Source organism: Salmo trutta, chromosome 24, assembly GCF_901001165.1.
Source record: "Salmo trutta chromosome 24, fSalTru1.1, whole genome shotgun sequence".
Classification (NCBI taxonomy): domain Eukaryota; kingdom Metazoa; phylum Chordata; class Actinopteri; order Salmoniformes; family Salmonidae; genus Salmo; species Salmo trutta.
In genome coordinates, this window is record NC_042980.1 from 21,741,689 (window position 1) to 21,762,063 (window position 20,375).

Genomic DNA, 20,375 nt, shown 5'->3' on the forward strand with positions numbered 1-20,375 from the left:
GAAATTAACATTCTATTCTCTGGAAACGGCTCTGGTGGACATTCCTGCCAATTGCACCCCCCCTTTAAAAACTTGGATTATCTTGGCAAAGGAGAAATGCTCACTAACGGAGATGTAAGCAATTTGTGCACAACATTTGAGAGAAATAAGCCTTTTGAGGGCATGGAACGTTTCTGTGATCTTTTATTTCAACTCATGAAACATGGGACCATGGTGTTTATATTTTTGTTCAGTGTATATGTCTCTTTCTATATTTCTCCTATCTATATCTTTGTGTATTTTCTTAGTTCCTGTGTATATCTGCTTTTTAATAATCTTTGTTTGTTGGTTTGTTTGTCTCCCCTCCCGTCTCCAGAGTGTGGCGCAGCGCCAGATGCCATGACTGTCCTCCTGGCGGTGGTGGGCAGTATCCTGCTGGTGGGCATTGTGCTGCTAGCCATCTGGAAGCTGGTCATCACCGTGCACGACCGGCGGGAGTTTGCCCGCTTCCAGAGCGCACGCTGCCGCGCACGTTACGAGATGGTGAGGAGGATGACTAACCTATTTATAACAGTGATTTACAGTGCCTTCAGAAAGTTGACTTTTTCAACATTTTGTTGTTACAGCCTGAATATACATTTTTGCGATGTCACTGGCCTACCCACTGTCAAAGTGGAATTGTGTTTCTAAATGAATAGAAAATGAAAAGCAGAAATGTATTGAGTCAGTAGTATTCAGCCCCTTTGTTATGACAAATAAGTTCAGGACTAAACATGTGCTTAACAAGTCACATAATAAGTCGCATGGACTCTTTGTGCAATAATAGTGTTTAACAATTTTTTGGACTACCTCATCTCTCTATCCCACACATACAATTATCTGTAAGGTCCCTCAGTCGAGCAGTGAATTTCAAACATATTAAACCACAAAGACCAGGGAGTGTTTTCCAATGTCTTGCACAAAAAAGAAAGCAGACCTTGAATATCCCTTTGAGCATGGTGACGTTATTAATTACACTTTGGATGGAGTATCAATACACCCATTCGCTACAAAGATACAGGCGTCCTTCCTAACTCCATTGCCGAAGGCCAGTTGTGACTTTAAAACAGTTCAAGAGTTTAATGGCAGTGATTGTAGTTATTCCACAAAATTAACCTAAATGACAAGAGTGAAAAGGATGCATGTACATAATGAAAATGTTCCAAAATATGCATCCTGTTTGCAATAAGGCACTAAAGTAATGCTGCATAGAAATTAACTTCATGTCCTGAATACAAAGTGTTATGTTTGGGGCAAATCCAAGACATCACTGAGTACCACTCTTCATATTTTCAAGCATGGTGGTGGCTGCATCATGCTATGGGTTTGCTTGTCATCAGCAAGGACTAGGGAGTTTTTTTTTTGGGGGGGGGGGGATAAAAATAAACTAAATAGATCTAAGCACAGGCAAAATCCCAGAGGAAAACCTGGTTCAATCTGCTTTCCACCAGACACTTCACCTTTCAGCAGGACAGTAACCTAAAACACAAGGCCACACTGGAGTTGCTTACCAAGACGACGTTGAATGTTCCTGAATGGCCTAGCACCAGTTTTGACTGAAATCAGCTTGAAAATCTATGGCAAGACTTGATAATGGGTGTCTAGCAATGATCAACAACCAACTTAACAGAGCTTGAAGAATTTGAAAAATAATAATTGGCAAGTATTGTACAATCCAGGTGTGCAGAGCTTGAGACTTGCTCAGAAAGACTCACAACTGTAATCGCTGCCTAATGCCCTTTTACCATGCATTGATTCAGGGGTGTGAATACTTATGTAAATTAAATATTTCTGTATTTCATTTTCAATAAATTATCAACAAAAATCTAAAAACATGTTTTCACATTGTCGTTATGGGGTATTGTACGTAGATAAATGGGTGAGAAAATACATACATTTTGAATTCAGGCTGTAACACAACAAAATGTGGAATAAGTCAAGGAGGGGTATGAATATTTTCAGAAGGCACTGTACATATAAACAGGTTGAATTCAGTTGTGACTGAGCCATATTAGTTATGGGAGTCAATGAGGACTATCTATCAAATGAAAGGCTGTGTAAATTGCTTTGATGACTGTTTTGGGACAAGAGTAGGCCTATATAAGTTATGAGACTTGCATGTCTGAGAAGGATAGGATATAAGCACATCCCATTTGAAATGCCAAGTTGTGGAATGTGTTGTCTTTCATCTCATTGTGGTGTACATCTAATGTACTTTTGGAACAGTTTCCATGTATCATAACACTCTGAAGCCATATGTGGGAATTGGAGTAGGAACAAAAATGTATTTCAAAGTTTTATTTGCTACGTCCAGAGGATACAACGGGTGTAAAACAGTACAGTGATATTCTTACCTTGAGAGCTTTTTTCCCAACAATGTAGTAATACTAATTAAATAAACTATCTTCACAGATCTTCATTGTAAAGGTTTTAAACTCTGTTTCCCATGCTTGTTCAATGAACCATAAACAATTAATGAACATGCACCTGTGGAACGGTCGTTAAGACACTAACAGCTTACAGACGGTAGGCAATTAAGGTCACCATTATGAAAACTTAGAACACTAGAGGCCTTTCTACTGACTCTGAAAAACACCAAAAGAAAGATGCCCAGGGTCCCTGCTCATCTGCGTGAACGTGCCTTAGGTATGCTGCAAGGAGGCATGAGGACTGCAGATGTGGCCAGGGCAATAAATTGCAATGTCCGTACTGTGAGACGCCTAAGACAGGGGGACAGGACGGACAGCTGATTGTCCTCACAGTGGTAGACCACGTGTAACAACACCTGCACAGGATCGGTACATCTGAACATCACACCTGTGGGACAGGTACAGGATGGCGACAACAACTGCCCGAGTTACACCAGGAACACACAATCCCTCCATCAGTGCTCAGACTGTCCGCAATAGGCTGAGAGAGGCTGGACTGAGGACTTGTAGGCCTGTTGTAAGGCAGGTCCTCACCAGACATCACCGGCAACAACGTCGCCTGTGGGCACAAACCCACCGTCGCTGGACCAGACAGGACTGGCAAAAAGTGCTCTTTGACGAGTCGCGGTTTTGTCTCACTAGAGGTGATGGTCGGATTTGCGTTTATCGTCGAAGGAATGAGCGTTACACCGAGGCCTGTACTCTGGAGCAGGATCGATTTGGAGGTGGAGGGTCCGTCAGAGTCTGGGGCGGCGTGTCAAAGCATCATTGGACTGAGCTTGTTGTCATTGCAGGCAATCTCAACGCTGTGCGTTACAGGGAAGACATCCTCCTCCCTCATGTGGTACCCTTCCTGCAGGCTCATCCTGACATGACCCTCCAGCATGACAATGCCACCAGCCATACTGCTCGTTCTGTGAGTGATTTCCTGCAAGACAGGAATGTCAGTGTTCTGCCATGGCCAGCGAAGAGCCCGGATCTCAATCCCATTGAGCACGTCTGGGATCTGTTGGATCGGAGGGTGAAGGCTAGGGCCATTCCCCCCAGAAATGTCCGGGAACTTGCAGGTGCCTTGGTGGAAGAGAGGGGTAACATCTCACAGAAATAACTGTCAAATCTGGTGCAGTCCATGAGGAGATGCACTGCAGTACTTAAGGCAGCTGGTGGCCACACAAGATACTGACTCTTACTTTTGATTTTGACCCCCCCCCCCCCCTTTGTTCAGACACACATTATTCCATTTCTGTTAGTCACATGTTTGTGTAACTTGTTCAGTTTATGTCTGTTGAAACTTATGTTCATACAAATATTTACACATGTTAAGTTTGCTGAAAAAAATGCAGTTGACAGTGAGGACGTTTCTTTTTTTGCTGAGTTTAGAAAATATTATAAAACATTTAAGTATGAGTAAAAACCACACAAGAACTACGATGAGCGTTAAAGAAATGAGAATGCAATTTTGCCTATAAGAACTATGATGAGCACGTGCAGGTCTGATTAGGCTAAACTGTATCGCAGCCTGTGGGATAATCTGTTGCTTACGTCCTCTCTCCCCATCTCCTCAAAACACATTGGAGGAAAAGGTCAGAGGAGAGGGACCTCTGGCTTTCTCATTCAATGGGTTTTGAGAAGCAGAGAAGATGTGAGAAGTATGTAATTGAGATTCACCCACTGACTCAGAGTAGCCTTTCATCAGTCTACCAAAGGTTGCATCTTTGCAGAAAAATGTCCGGTAGCTCACAGGCTGTCAGTATATACTGAGAAGTAATCAATAGGCCTAATATTGCATGATTCAATCTTATTCTCCTCTGCACCATTCTACATTTTTTTCCCATCTTTTTTTCCTATCAATAGGTTAAATTCCATTGTTAAAATGTCTCCATTCAGTTACAAATGTAACAGTCCTGGTTGAACCCTATATTCGAGTGCAGGTAGCCTAGTGGTTAGAGCGTTGGGCCTGTAAACAAAAGGTTGCTAGATCAAATCCCCGAGCTGACAAGGTAAAAATCTGTTGTTCTGCCCCTGAACAAGGTAGTTAACCCACTGTTCCTAGGCCATAATTGTAAATAATATATTGTTCTTTACTGACTTGGCTAGTGAAATATAAAAGTTACAATGTAGCGTATGTGCAAAATAGAAAATGCATAGGATATTTGTATGTTGATAAAATATTGACCAAATGAGACGTTTTTACCAACGTTGCATCAGATATGTATTCTGCTGAGACAACTTTTAAACACTTTCATGGTCAAATCAAATTGGTGACACTGTGACAGCGCTTCAAACTAAAAAAGTCTGTCGGAGGTAGAGATGGGCATGAGTCTCGTGTGGCTCGGCCCAGCGTCGTCCGGGTTAAATAAAGGTTGCATAAAATAACATCTCAACGTCAAAACTATCTTTAACCAGAGATTATTTTTTTTTCAAATACTGTAAAACTATTTGGTGGAATGTGCTTTGAATTATTATCATTTTTTTTGTCTTGAAGACTGTTAGTTTTCTTTTAGTCTAGTGTTCCATAGGCCTACGTGTTCATTTACAGGGCACAACAAAAAAGAAACCAAGCCAAGCATGGTGCAGTTCATCTCCCTAAATTCCCTTTCCTCTTGGTGTCTCACTTACTCATTGCGTTTGACATCTCCCTCTACACACGCATTGTGAGTGTGCACACAAGCTCCCTTTAGGCCTACAGAAATAAATCCCTATAAAAACCTGTCTGATAAACAATCGACATTCCTTGACAAATCATGACAGTTTTATCCCACATTCAAAATGGACTGGATGATTGAAGTAGGAAAGTAGGAAAATATGTATTCCATCAACGAGCGGCAGTTTTGGAATAATTGTGTCCCGTTTTTTTCCCCCGCTTAAGCTACTTTGCGAACTGCTAGTGACATTTTTAGAATTGGTTATCCTAGCCTATAACCCCCCAAAAACATAGACAGGTTCCACACTGAAAATATGGATTAACATTAGTTCAATGAAGACAGAGGATATTTTCATCAGAATGTGGCCGTAATTCATCACCATGCAGTGTTCAATGTGGAATTGACCTTTTTCAGAAAATTCCAAAGAATAGGCAGAATAAACTAAATTGAATGTCTGTATATCGAAAAGAAGACAGATTTTGGTTTGTAACCCTGAAACAATTTGTCTTTCAACTCACCAAATTGAGCCCCATTTCAAATGATCACTGAGAATAACTGTTCAAGACAGGATATGCACATCACTTAGCACTGGTAACTTTTTTCATTTGGAAATGTATTCTGTTATATTACAATGTTTTTTACTACAAAATAGGTGTCTTGTCTGTGATAAGGGCTTGGGAAGTAAGATTGTCTTGCCTGCTAAATTAACAAAACAATGCTATACCATTACACAGCAATATGCTTCTGCAAGCAAGCGCCACTGCTGAGTTTACTACCTTTTTGAAGACTAGATTATATTGTGGAACACAACCAGTTGGTATTAAGGTTTCAATAAATCAAACTTAAATGGCACTTCTTTTTTTATTGACTGTATGTATATATATATATATATATATATATATATATATATATATATATATTACTTCGCTACCATGGCCTATTTATTGCCTTACCTCCTTACGCCATTTGCACACTGTATATAGATTTTTTTCTATTGTGTTATTGACTGTACGTTTGTTTATTCCATGTGTAACTCTGTTGTTTGTCGCACTGCTTTGCTTTATCTTGGCCAGGTCGCAGTTGTAAATGAGAACTTGTTCTCAACTGGCCTACCTGGTTAAATAAACGTGAAATAAAATACAAATAAAAAGATCTGTTGGGGCGGTATGCAAATTGGAGTGGTTCTAGGGTGTCTGGGAAGATGGAGGTGATGTGCGCCATGACCAGCCTTTCAAAGCACTTCATGCCTACAGATGTTAATGCTTCAGGAAAGGGTGGTAGTAACCATCAGGAATGATGGTGGTCAGCTTGAGACGTGGGGATTACAGACTGTGACAAGGAGAGGTTGAAAATGACGTTGAAGATGCCTGCAAGCTGGTCTGCACATGCTCTGAGAACACACCCTGGAATACCATCTGGCCCTGTCCCCTTGCAAGTGTTGACCAGATTAAAAATCTTAATTCGGCCTCTGAGAGCGAGATCACCAAGTCCTTTGGGACGGCGGGGGCCCTTGTGCACGGCTCTGTGGTGTTTTTGTCGAAGCGTGCATAAAATGATAGATCACGGCTAGATCCACCTTTGTAATCTTATGGACTGTAGCCCCTACCACATGCATCGGAGCCGGTGTAATAGGATTCCACCTTGATCCTATATTGTAATTTTGCCTGTTTGATGGCTCTGCTGAGGTCGTAGTGGGACTTCTTGTACTTGTTCGTGTCTTCAACTATTGCTCCGGAGTTGGCTGCGATAGCCCTGTGTGCGGTATCTCGGGATGATATGCTCTGTATGACCACTTGAATGTGATCTGTGTGAAGAGCCTAACTTGAAGCATCTGCTGGAGCAAAAACATAATGTGTTGAACCATCAGACCTCGTGTTGGACCACATAGCTGTCAGTTAGTGGAAGAACTGTTTGGAACACTGTCACTGTTCCAAAATTCTGAGGCTGTGGATTAAATGTCCATCCTGCCTCAACATGTGCATGTTAATGAACTGACTGACCAATTTTTCTAACTTTCTGTTACTCTCTCCCTTTTTCTCTCTCTCGCTCTTTCATCTCTCTCTCCAGGCCTCCAACCCCCTCTACAAGCAGCCCATCTCCAGCCACCCAATAGAGACAGACTTCATTATGTATGGCAAGTCTTACAACGGAGCAGCCCACTGACCTCCTCCCCATAGGGGTGTTGGTGGGGCGGGGGCACGGCAGGACCGGTCCAAGTAGAGAACCAGGAGGGGTGGGAAATGATTAAATAAACTTAACCATCTATCTGATCTGCCAAGGATTTATGACAAACTGAAACAGAAGGTAAAGTAGTAGTCTGGATTGTTTCTGGGGACTGTGGCCTTACTTTTTTCTCTCTCTGACTGAGGAGAAACAAAGTGACCAACTGCCATGAAGTAATGAAAGCTCTAGGCTGCTCTGTGTGATTTACTGATGTCAGTAGAATACAGCCCAGAGGACAAGCAACAACATTCTCCTGGTCTGGAAATTGTTTAAAGAGGACAGAGACAATAATCTGTGCTCCTCTGAGTCATCTCTCTAGCTAACAAGCGGATGTTATATAAGCGGAATGGACTATGTAGACAGAACAATGAAACCCTTTCTGTCGCTGACAATGTGTTAAATTGACAACTTCACATCACAAACCAGGGTTTCCCAAACTCTGTCCTCAGGACCCCAAAGGGTGCACGTTTTGGTTTTTGCCCTAGCACTACACAGCTGATTCAAATAATCAACAAATCATCAAGCTCTGATCATTTGAATCAGCTGTGTAGTGTTAGGGAAAAATACTAAATGTGCACCACTTGGGGTTCCGAGGACCGAATTTGGGAAACGCTGTCATAAACCATAACATCTCCTTCACATAAACAGCAATGTACAGACAGCCAAGGCATCGACTTATATTTGTATGTATATTTTTTTTTACTCTTAAAAAAGCCTTTCCTGACACTCACTATGCATCCTCCTTCATAACAAATGGAAATATGAATTAATGTACATCAGCAGGAGATTTTCAGGTTTATGAGATAATATCAATTTTTTTTGTGATGACTTTGGTATCATGGTACTAACATTAAAAGAGCAATAGTTTTCTTACCCTTGTTTTGCACAATAGATGATATTATTAGGAGAGGCTCAAAGTGACTAAATCTCCATCTATTCTCATTGTGTTTGTATTATTGTTGTTATACTCCATATGCACTTCTTTCTCTAGTCTTGATCTGTTGTTTGTACTGTGTCAGCGCCTATTGTCATTGCCAAACAAATAGATACATTTGGATACAGCACAAACAGATCTGGGACCAGGCTACTATTCAGTATGACTGCAATAACCCTGCTCTCTGTCATGGCTACATTACTTGCACTGTGAGTGTGGGTGGGCGGAGAAACAGGGAACGTCTCTAAGCTGTGTTGACATGGGACATAACTCTCTCCCTCACCCATTCCAACAGGAAGAAGCAGGCTAAAACATGGCACTGGAGTTATGAAAGGGCTACAGTATGAGATGGAGGGAAGACTTCTCATTAAATGTGTTCCGTGGCCTTTTTTGTGATGGTGGGCTAGGCTTGAGAGTGTGTGAGAGAGAGCGGGAGACGATGGGCGAAAAGAGTGTGCGCACTAACGTTTATGGATGTGTGTGTGCCAAACGCAATAAGAATCACATTAAAACAATCTGCTTACTTGTGTGTCTTGGCACCATGTGAGGAAATGCATTATCCCAGACCTTTCCTGTACAGCATTGATAATTCACCATTAGAAACCAATAGATTTATAACACTACTACGTCTATATGTCATTCTGCACACAGAGCAGGTATTCACGAAACAGCAATAAATGGATGACTTAATAGCAAATATCCCATTTATTTGACTTTTACTCCCTCTCTCTTGCAATTTTTTCCCCCACCCCTGTCCAGAATCCTCCACCTTTTATTTGTTTTACCTATGCATAGTTTCACCTGTGCATAAATCATGAAACTATACTTCCTAGCAGCAGCACATTTCCAAATAACATTTTTTGAACGAAATGAACTGTGAGTGTTGGAGGGTGACTGAATGTTAAGAGAGGCATGAATGAATTGGGGGTCTGTCTTTGGCTTAGACCTCAGGTGCCAGGGAAGCTGTGTCTGTGTGTGCATGTGTTCAAACACATCTGTTCTCACTCTCAACCAATAAGCAGCAGTCTACTGCCCTCATACAGAAACACGGAGGAAAGGTGGTCTGGTCTCCCTTTGATTCTGTCATTTACACCTTGGTTTCTGCTGTCGCCCATGACAACCCTCACCATGTGCTTCTCTCCTCAGCTAACCCAGATTTGTATCTTAGCAGCTAAATTAGTTGCATAAATTCAGAATTTTTTTCAGAGTTCAAATGAACTGCAAATAAGAGTCATAGAAGAACTAACAACCCAAAGTAATGTCAATAAACACATGGAATATGTGTACACCCTATTTGTTATTCAGTTTTCCGAGAGCTTGATGGTTCACATGAGCTGGAAAATGCATTCTATTTCCCTGCTAACTTCATAGTTTAGAAGATCCCAAGTATACAGGGGAGGGGGTGGGACTAACGCTGAGATATGGGACTGGAGGGGCTGTTATTTCAGCCTGAAGTGAGGTCATAAATATCTTCTCCTCCCTCCCCCCCCCCCCCCCCCCCCCCCCCCCCCCCCCCCGGTGTATTGGTGGGGGCCTTATCCCCCGCGAGGCAGGGCCCAGCCTCAGTCCAGGTTTCAGCTGTAGGGAGAAAGTAGGTTGGAGTGTTCGTTTAGTATCTCTGCCTGCTGAACAGGGACACAGGGCACAGTTAAAATGGAGGCCATAGGGACTTCCAGTTCAGTCAGTGCACTTGTTTGTTGAACATTAAAGGAAATAACACCTAAGGCTTCAGAATGATCAGGCCCAATCAGCAGGTAGCCTCTGTGGACTGGAAATCTAGCCTCGTTAACACAATCAATACTTTAATTAAGCACAATCGAGCTGGTCCGGAGTGTGATGTAGACGGACTGTGGGTCTGGAGGGTGTAATGAGGGGCAATGAATGGGTCGTTGAAAAGAGAAGTCAATGGTAATAGGACCAATACATCAGTACATTTACATTTTAGTCATTTAGCAGACGCTCTTATCCAGAGCGACTTACAGTAGTGAATGCATACATTTCATACATTTTTTTTCTCCGTACTGGTACACATCAGTGACTCCTGATAGATGCCATTCACTCCTCAGTGCACATGATTGGGAAATGCATGCTGGATAAGATGTTAGATGTAAACGGCAGTCGGCGGGGATGGGAGGGTTTGGTTTGGAGTTACATCATTGACATTTATTTTCCAATGTTATTGTGAGCAGGGAGGGAGCTCCTACAATAGTCTTTAGTGTGTAGAGAAGTAGATAAGCTTGGAAATCTCTGTGTGTGTTTTGGAGGAGGGTAGCAGACTAGTGGTGTGAAAGTGTCTTCCGTGCACCCATCCCTTTACCTCTCATCACACTTTGACAAACCTGAAGCTGCTCCCATTGGTCAGCTGACCTTAGACTTCTACCAAGTTTCTATTCTTCATTCACATATGTCCACCTTTTGTTTTTCTTTCTCTGCTGTCTGTATTGCTCCCTTTCCTTTTTCTCATGTTTTCACTCTGTTTAGACTACACATCCTCTTTCCAGCCTTCCACTCTGTCTTGTTCCTCTTCTTCACTTCCCGTCTCATCTCAGATGTGTCAAGATGACCCAGTACCGTCTCTAATCCTTACAGCCTGAGGGAGAGCACTGACCGCAAGAAACACTAGATGCTAAAAAGACAACTCGCAGCACAAGCCATCTACCATCTGGATGTGTCTGCTATTTACGTTGTTGTTGCTAACTGCACTAACAACATGGGGCCCCGACCACGTGATGCATCAGTTTGGTTGGGGTCAGGCAAACTGCACTCCGTGATTGTCAATAACTGACTATCACTGACACGACTGGAATTAGAGGAATGTTAAATATGCTTCTCAAAAGCAAGGCACGAACTATCATTTTATTCCTCGGGAGGAAATTCCACATAACAGCAACTCTAACTCATCACTCAACTGTCTGTCGTAATGTATCTCATCAAAAAAAGGGGAAAGCACATACATAAAGTCAACTCTCTCCCATTCTAACACATTTTTTATGTATCCAGTCAGTGCTTCTAACCTCAGGAGGCTTGAGAAATTCGGCTTGGCCCCTAAGACCCTCACAAACTTTTACAGATTTACAATTGAGAGCATCCTGTCGGGCTGTATCACCGCCTGGTACGGCAACAGCACCACCTGCAACCGCAGGTCTTTCCAGAGGGTGGTGCGGTCTGCCCAACGCATCACCGTGGGTACACTGCCTGCCCTCCAGGACATCAACAGCACCCGATGTCACAGGAAGGCCAAAAAGATCATCAAGGACATCAACCACCCGAGCCATGGCCTGTTCACCCCGCTATCATCCAGAAGGCGAGGTCAGTACAAGTGCATCAGCTTCTATCTCAAGGCCATCAGACTGTTAAATAGCCATCACTAGCAACTACCACCTGGTTACTCGTCCCTGCACCTTAGAGCCTGCTGCCCTATGTACATAGACATGGAATCACTGGTCACTTTAATAATGTTTACATACTGTTTTACTCATTTCATATGTATATATTGTATTCTACTGTATTTTGATCAATGCCATTCCGACATTGCTCATCCTAATATTTATATATTTCTTAATTCCATTCTTTTACTTTTAGATTCCTGTGTATTGTTCTGAATTGTTAGATGCTAGGAACACAAGCAGTTCGCTATACCCGCAATAGCATCTGCTAAATATGTGTATGTGACCAATAAAATTTGATTTGATTTATAGTTGTCACTATCCTTAAACAGGGGTGTCAAACTCATTCCATGGAGGGCCAAGTGTCTGGGTTTTTGTTTTTTCCTTTCAATTAAGACATGGACAACCAGGTGAGGGGAAATTATTACTAATTAGTGACTTTAATTCATCAAGCGAGGAGCGAAAACCCACAGACACGGCCCTCTGCGGAATGAGTTGGACACGCCCTAAAACACCTACGTCCTATCGATGCTGCAGAGCGGGGTATTCAACTCTTACCCTATGAGGACCGGAGCCTGCTGGTTTTCTAATTGCACACACCTGGTGTCCCAGGTCTAAATCAGTCCCTGATTAGAGGGGAACAATGAAAAAACGCAGTGGAACTGGTTGAGGTCCAGAGTTCAGTTTGAGTGGTGTAGAGAATGAAGAAGATGAACACTACACAGTAAAGCTTATCCACTATAGAACTTCATACTGTACTATAGAAAACAAAAAGTCGATATATTTGAGGGTTTTATGTTGATGTTTCAGCAGCACAAAGGCCTTTCTCTCGATCAGTCACAATGAACAATTATTTGACACATTGTAAACAGTCGGACCCCCCCATGAAGTCATACTAAGCTACTATAATAATATAATTAAGCCAATTTATTAACCCATTCTTCTGGAATTAAACTTTGACAGGGTCATGCAACTGTTGCAGCAAGCATAGCTAGCTTTCTCTCTTCACAGCTTTGGAGGGTCCAGGGGGAAAAGGGTCTGCAGTAAGAAGTGTTGTTCAGTAGGGATTAGCATCTCTTTGTGATGTAAATACTCTGTAAACTATGGCCTAGTTCCCATGTCCGTACCAAAGACAATACAGGGACCAGGAGGTTTTAACACACATGCAGCGTGTGCCAATCATCACCAGGCTCCTGTCCCCACCATTGGCATCCACACGCTTCCATGCGTATCCCGCTGTGCTTCCAGGCCCGGGCCCATCGCGCCAACTATGATGTACTGTTCAGCAAAGCATGTTACAAATATCCATCACAAAGGCCCTGTGAGCCATAACAAGCACATTATTTTCGCAGAACGTCATGCTTTTGTGAATTTGAATTGTCCTCCTGCTTGTGAATGCTTGTATTGTCTGCCTGCATCATTCCAGATGTGAGCGATAAATCACATTAATTACATCTACCTTCATAAATGTTGACATGCATGCACGCACCTACACGCGCACACACACAAACAGGTCCAGTTAAACTAACACAGAGGTAACATAACCTTTGACCCAAGTTGGGTAGCATTATCCTGACCATTTGTGTCTTAGTTCATATCAGATTCACTTATATGTCCTCGGAGTGAAATGACAGGTGTAGATTGACCTAACAGATACAATAGGGAATAGATGTTTCGTGACCTCTCCAGTGAGACAGGCAGATATCTGTTATCATGTGGCTCCACATGCTGGACATTACAGTACATGATGTTTCTGGAGTAACCTGATGACTGACTCCCCACTCTCTAATATAAAGTGTATTTTGTTGCCATCTCCTGGAAGGAGTGAATAACACAAGTAGTAAGTGCTTGATACTTTTGTTAACATAATAGTCTAAACCCTGTCTAAGCCAGGGGAGGGATTCTACTAAACTATAGGCCGGTTTCACAGACAGGGTTTAGCTTAAGCCAGGAGTAGGCCTTAATGTGTACTAGTTAAACTAGGACATTTAAGTAGCTTTCATGAACGTGGCTTAGATGGTCGGAGACTATGGAGTCCTGGAGTAAGATAAGTAAACCTAAATGAGAACACCTGGGTTAAGCCTGATTAGGTTAAGTATGAGCACACGCTGTTGGTCTAATGGTGCTCATTAAAACCCGGACTGGAATAGAAAACACTATTACTAGTGTGAATCTTGAGACTATGGCAGAGGCAAAAATAATTAGTTTAAAAAACTGTTGAGTATGAAAAAATGCTACTAAAACAGAAAAAGAGTGCTTGGGCTAAAATTTGCAGTGAATTCAATGCTAATGAAAATGTAATCACAAAAAGAGTACAGCAACTTCAGCTGAGATCTTCATTATTATCAGTATTTCACATTTCTCATATTTATATTTTTGTGACATCACTTATACTGAATGATATCTGCCTTTTATAGACTCTGGAAGAACCTTAAACTGGCTTTAAAAGAGAGAATGCAGAGATCAGAAGAGAGCGATTAACTACTGGTGGTGGACCACCAAAAAAAGACATGACTGATGAATTGAGCGACTTGCTGTCTGGAGTAATAGAGCACCCGCAACCTCTGGATGGTATACCAGATGATGACAACCTCTGGATGGTATACCAGATGATGACCAACCTCTGGATGGTATACCAGATGATGACCAACCTCTGGATGGTATACCAGATGATGACTATTTGGACAGTTCAGATGAAGAACTGAGCACAAATGGTACATATACGAAAGAAAGTAAATTGGTTACTTCCTTGGGTTAATATATTCCCCTGTCTGTGTCAATCTTGATTCTTCTTTCATTCTAAGGATCATATGAGTTTATTTGTGCTTCTAACGGTGTTCTTTTTCCAGAGGAAAGCAATCTGAACAGGTTGGAAGAGCCAGTGCAGTGAGTGCGTACCCTCCAACCATGTGTATGTGACAAATACATTTGATTTGATTTGATCTGCTATAGCATCCCTGAGAGAAGATGCTGCCACCACCTTTCAGCAGAGAACAAAAAAGATGACCATGCATGAAAAGTTAGCCAGAGAATTTCATGAGCATGAAATGAAATATCTGAAGGAAGAACATGAAATGAAAATAAGAATTCTACAGGTTGTATTGGATATGAAGTTGGAAGAGAAAAAAAAGATACAGTAATGAGACAATTGTGATTACCAGCCATGGTGAACAATTTGATATGTAAAAAATAAATGTTTTGTCATTTGGATATTCATGAGTGAGAGTATTTTAATCACCACAAACTACATTTTAAACCAGCCTTGGTTTAGCCACTCATTTAATTTTGCTGCACACTATTTGAATTTTGTACAGAACCAACATTATCAAAGCAAAAATAAGCTATAATGAATACATAACATATTTAAATGTATCTCATCTAGTTGAAGTGCTGCAATGTGAAACCAACTCTGTGTGCAAGTCCTCGATTGCCTGCCATGAGCACATCTGCTTGATCCTGATCTTCAATCGGAGGACAGCAGTGCTGCTTCAGGTAGTTGTGTAGCACAGCTGTAGCAATGATCACCTAGCAGCATCTTCTGGACTTAAAATGAAGTGTATTGCGAAAACATTGGAATCTATTTTTCCGTACTCCAAACATACGCTCGACCATCCCTCTCGTGCGGATATGAGCTGTGTTGTATCTTTGCTGCTCAGCTGTTGTAGGATTTATGTATGGAGTGAATAAAAAGTTACTCTGACCATATCCACTGTCACAAAGTAGTAGTCCACTATGTTGTCCTCTTTGAAACTGAGCACACAATGAAGAGGTGAGAAAAATCCTTGAATCGTGAGTTGCACCTTTCCAACGGGCAACAATGTTTGAAAACTCTACATTAGGAGTGCAAACACCTTGAACATTGATGGAAAACCAGTTCTTATGGTTCCTGTACTCCTCAGCATCAGGAGTTGATGGACACTTGATGGAACCATGACATCCGTCTATACAGCCAATCACTCCTGGGAAGTGCCAGCAGCATCAGGAAACTTGATGTCAAGACTCCTCAGTTCACAAATGGCCCTGCAGACTTTGAACTATTCTACAGACAGTTGCTTCACTGGCACCACACAAATCATCAGTTTCACGATGAAAGATCCAGATGCCAAAATCCTGAAAGTGATCAGAACTCGGAAAGAATTGGGTAAAGGCCTTCCTCTTTGAGACAGAGAGGAAAGTCTAGGCTCGAGCAAAGATATTATCTCCAATGCATTTTCTTTGTACATATGAAAGCGCTCTCGAAAAGCTTGAAAAGTAATTTAATGGATTACTCCTATCCACAGGTACTTGTGTGGCTGGCCTCTGTAGTGCATGTTGGTCTTCATTTAGATATTCAAAATAGCTCATGCTCCCTCACAAACAGTTCTAAGCAGAAGTTAAACCTCCCTCTTTGAAGGATTCATTTAAGCTTCAATTTAGTCCTAGAGTAGCTCTATTCCTCCCTCTTGCAATCGGCTTTGTTAAGTCCAGAACAGGCTAAACCTACAACTATTTTAAGATAAGTCTGTGCAAGTCGCTTTGAGTTAAGACAGCTCAAACAGGCATTTTAGTCTGGGACTAGGCTTAAGCCTTGTCTGTGAAACCGGCCCAATATGGAATTGTTTTAAGGTCATACCAAGGATCATTTGTCCTTGTAATTTTAAGACCCCTTGAAGTATCAAAGAAAAAAGAGAAATGATTTATGAAAATTTTATTTTGGCATTACCGCTATTAGACCATATAAATGCATTGAATAACAGATTCACTACATGGAACAACAGATAAATAAAAAGGAAGTTTGTTCTGAGGTGACTGTCCTATATATCTGAGAGAAAGATCAGGAAACATATTTTTACATGTATTTAACCCCTTATTTTTGACACTAAACAGTCTCCATATATACTTCCATACTTTTTTTCAACTGGTACCTGGGGACCTTCAGACGAGTCTTGTGAGGCCTGTGGTCGTCCCGGAGCAAAACAACTGATGTACACTACCGTTCAAAAGTTTGGGGTCACTTAGAAATGTCCTTGTTTTTAAAGAAAATCACATTTCTTGTCCATTAAAATAACATCAAATTAATCAGAAATACAGTGTAGACATTGTTAATATTGTAAACGACTATTGTAGCTGGAAATGGCTGATTTGTAGTGGAATATCTACATAGGTGTACAGAGGCCCATTATCAGCAACCATCACTCCTGTGTTCCAATGGCACGTTGTTAGCTAATCCAAGTTTATCATTTAAAAAAGTCTAACTGATAATCAGAAAACCCTTTTGCAATTATGTCAGCACAGCTGAAAACTATTGTTCTGATTAAAGAAGCAATAAAACTGGCCTTCATTAGACTAGTTGAGTATCTGGAACATGAGCATTTGTGGGTTCGATTACAGGCTCAAAATGGCCAGAAACAAAGAACTTTCTTCTGAAACTCGTCAGTCTATTCTTGTTCTGAGAAATGAAGGCTATTCCATGTGAGAAATTTCCAAGAATTGAAGATCTCGTACAACGCTGTGTACTACTCCCTTCACAGAACAGACCAAACTGTCTCTAACCAGAATAGAAAGAGGAATGGGAGGCGCCGGTGCACAACTGAGCAAGAGGACAAGTACATTAGAGTGTCTACTTTGACAAATAGATGCCTCACAAGTCCTCAACTGGCAGCTTCATTAAATAGTACCCGCAAAACACCAGTCTCAACGTCAACATTGAAGAGTCGATTCCGGGACGCTGACCTTCTAGGCAATTTGATGTTGTTTTAGAGTATTTACTTAAGGTCTTCATCGCAAAACAACAAAGCAAGGGCACACGAGAACACTGAACAAATCATGAGACCTGAGCAGTCCACAGAGGAACCTAAATAGTCATCCAGCAGGTGATCCCAATAAGCCAAATCAGGGTCACTTGGACACTAGAAGTAACCCAAGGGTGCTCTCCAGTGGCAACCTCAGGTAGTACACTCAAAGGAGAAAACCTGTGACAGGACCCCCCGTCCTCAAGGAACGGCTCCCGATGGTCCACCAGGGGTAGCTGAACGTCGACGGAAGTCCTGAATGAGTCCAGGGTCCAAAATGTCCCGGGCCGGAACCCAAGACCGTTCCTCAGCCCTGTAACCCTCCCAGTCCACGAGATACTGAGTCCCTCACCGGAACTGACGACTGGAGAGGATACGTCGCACAATGTAGGCTGGCTGTCCCACTATCATGCGAGGTGGAGGCCGAGTGGCCGGAACCAGAGGACTGAACACCACAGGCTTGAGTCTGGAGATGTGGAAGGTGAGATGAACCCTCATGGACCGGGGAAGACGAATCCGCCCCCAAGCCAACGTCCGAGGCATCCACCTCTACCACGAAGGGAAGAGAAGGATCCACATGAACGAGAATGGGTGCAGAAGAAAACCGACGTTTCAGGTCCTAGAACGCCTTCTCAGCAGCAGGGGTCCAGCATACATGCCCAGCCGAGCCCTTGGTGAGTGTTGTCAATGGCGCCGCCACAGCACTAAAGTTTCTCACAAATCTCTGGTAGAAATTAGCTAACGCAAAAAACACTGAACTTGCTTGACTGTGCTGGGTCGCGGCCAGTTGACCACCGCTCCTACCTTTTGGGAGTCCATCAGTACACAGCCCTGAGACACAATGCACCCCAGGAAGGAGATCTGAGGGACGTGAAACACACACTTTTCGGTCTTCACGAACAAGTGATGAGCGAGGAGTCTTTGAAGAACCTGGCGGACATGTTGGATGTGTGCAACCATGGACTTGGAGAAGATGAGGATGTCATCCAGGTACACAAACACGAACTGGTGAAGGAAGTCGCACAGCACATCATTAATCAGGGCCTGGAAAAACAGCTGAAGCATTAGTAAGTCCAAACGGCATGACCCGGTACTCATAATGTCCATTAGGAGTGTTGAACGCTGTCTTCCACTCGTCTCCCTGTCTGATGCGCACCAGATTGTACGCGTTCCGTAATCCAATTTATAGAGGACCGTAGCTCCCTAGAGTCTCTCAAAATCTGATGACATAAGAGGAAGGGTGTAACGGTTATTGATGGTAATGTTATTTAAACCCCGGTAATCGATACAGGGACGTAATCCCCCATCCTTCTTCCCAACAAAGAAGAAACCCGCTCCTGCAGGTGAAGTGGACGGCTGATTTAAAATCAGCCACCAGCGCCTCCTCAATATAACTGTTCATGGCTGCAGTCTCTGGACCTGAGAGAGAGAATACAGCCCTCCTTTCGGAGGAGTGGTACCGGACAGGAGGTCGATGGCACAATCGTAGGGCCTGTGAGGAGGTAGTTTGCTGGCCCTTTGTTTGCTGAAGACCTGACCCAAATCCCAGTAATCCTGAGGTATGCGGGAAAGGTCAGGCTTGTCATTCCCAGCCAGAGGAACAAGAGGATCGGAAGTCTCAAGATGAGCAGGGCCGCAGGAGACTGTATCTGACTCTCCAGAGCGGAAAGTCTGGTGCCTCCCAATTGCATCGGTTCCTCTGAAGGATATGAAGGAGAACCATAGCCGAATTAAGAACCCTGACGGGATACAGGACAAGCAGGCCCAGCATACGGCAGTGGAACAAATGAAGAATCGACTCCCTCAGCGAGGCCCGAAACACTGGAACCAACTCAGAACCCCTCGAAGCCGGTTGTTAATCCAAATGGCCAGAACGATAAGCTCCTCCACAGTGTCAGGGTTGTCCCAGGAAGCCAGTTTGTACTTGAGGGCCTGGCAGAGTCCGTTCAGAAAGACTGATTGAAGTGTCTCTATATTCCAACCACTCTCAGCGACAAGCGTCTGAAAGTCAACAGCCTAATCAGCTACGCTCCAGCTGCCCTGCCGAAGCACAATGAGTCTTTGAGCAGCAGTCCTGACACTGATGGGTTGATCAAAAACCCTCATCTCCTGGGTGAAGCTTTGCCAATTGAAACAAATGTCTGATTGCTGCTTGGATACTAGAAGTAACCAAAGGGTGCTCTCCAGTGGCAACCTCAAGTAGTACACTCAAGGGAGAAAACCTGATCTGTCACAGGTCAGGTTATCGACTTCAGACCCAAGACGCTTGTGGGGGTTGTAGAGCAAAACGTAGAGCAATAGAATAATCATTTGTAGGCCAAACCATTCGGACGCTACAGACTATTTTATTACAAATAAACGATTTTCGGGATCTCATGGTCTGACAAACACGGCTTTAGCTCTGTCACCTTTCACCGCAGATGCAGAGGTACGATATAGTGGATTGAGATACATCCAATGCAAACAACATCTCTATCTTAAACTGACAGATTTTTATGGGGATTCTTTTATTATGCTCATTTGATTTTTGAGGGTGCACGGACATCGACTCTAAACGTCTGCCACTGGCAGTGTTACGGATGGTCTGGAGAAAATAAACCTCTGACAAGTTTAAGGGAAAGCACATGTGCACCCATTGCCCCGTGTTACATTTACATTGTGTTAAAAGGAATCTAATCTGTCAAAAGACAAGTTGTTGCTGACTTTCTGTTGAACTCCTCTCTTGGAAAAACCACACTATGGCAGATGAGTCTAGCTACAGTATCCCCCATGTTCTCATCAGGGATGGCAAACTCAGAAGGACCAGCCTTGGCCTGGTGGATTAATAATATTCTATAGAGAATGGATTCTGTATGTTTGACTCACTGTCCGCATGCCATATGGCCTTCGGTCCTGGGTTCAAATAATATTTGTTTTCATTCAAATACTTAAGATGTGCTCGATTCAGCTTTACTGGCACAATGGAACCA

The 20,375-nt window shown here is 42.8% G+C and overlaps 1 protein-coding gene across 1 annotated transcript in view; it reads left to right on the forward strand.

Moving 5' to 3' along the window:
- itgb5 (integrin, beta 5) overlaps nucleotides 1-8,946 on the forward strand; it is a 72,764-nt gene extending 63,818 nt beyond the window's left edge. The window contains exons 14-15 of the mRNA XM_029711461.1: nucleotides 356-522; nucleotides 7,160-8,946. Coding sequence (XP_029567321.1) covers nucleotides 356-522; nucleotides 7,160-7,255 — 263 coding nt within the window. The 3' untranslated portion in view covers nucleotides 7,256-8,946. The remainder of the gene's footprint in view (nucleotides 1-355; nucleotides 523-7,159) is intronic.
- The last annotated feature ends 11,429 nt before the right edge of the window (nucleotides 8,947-20,375 follow it).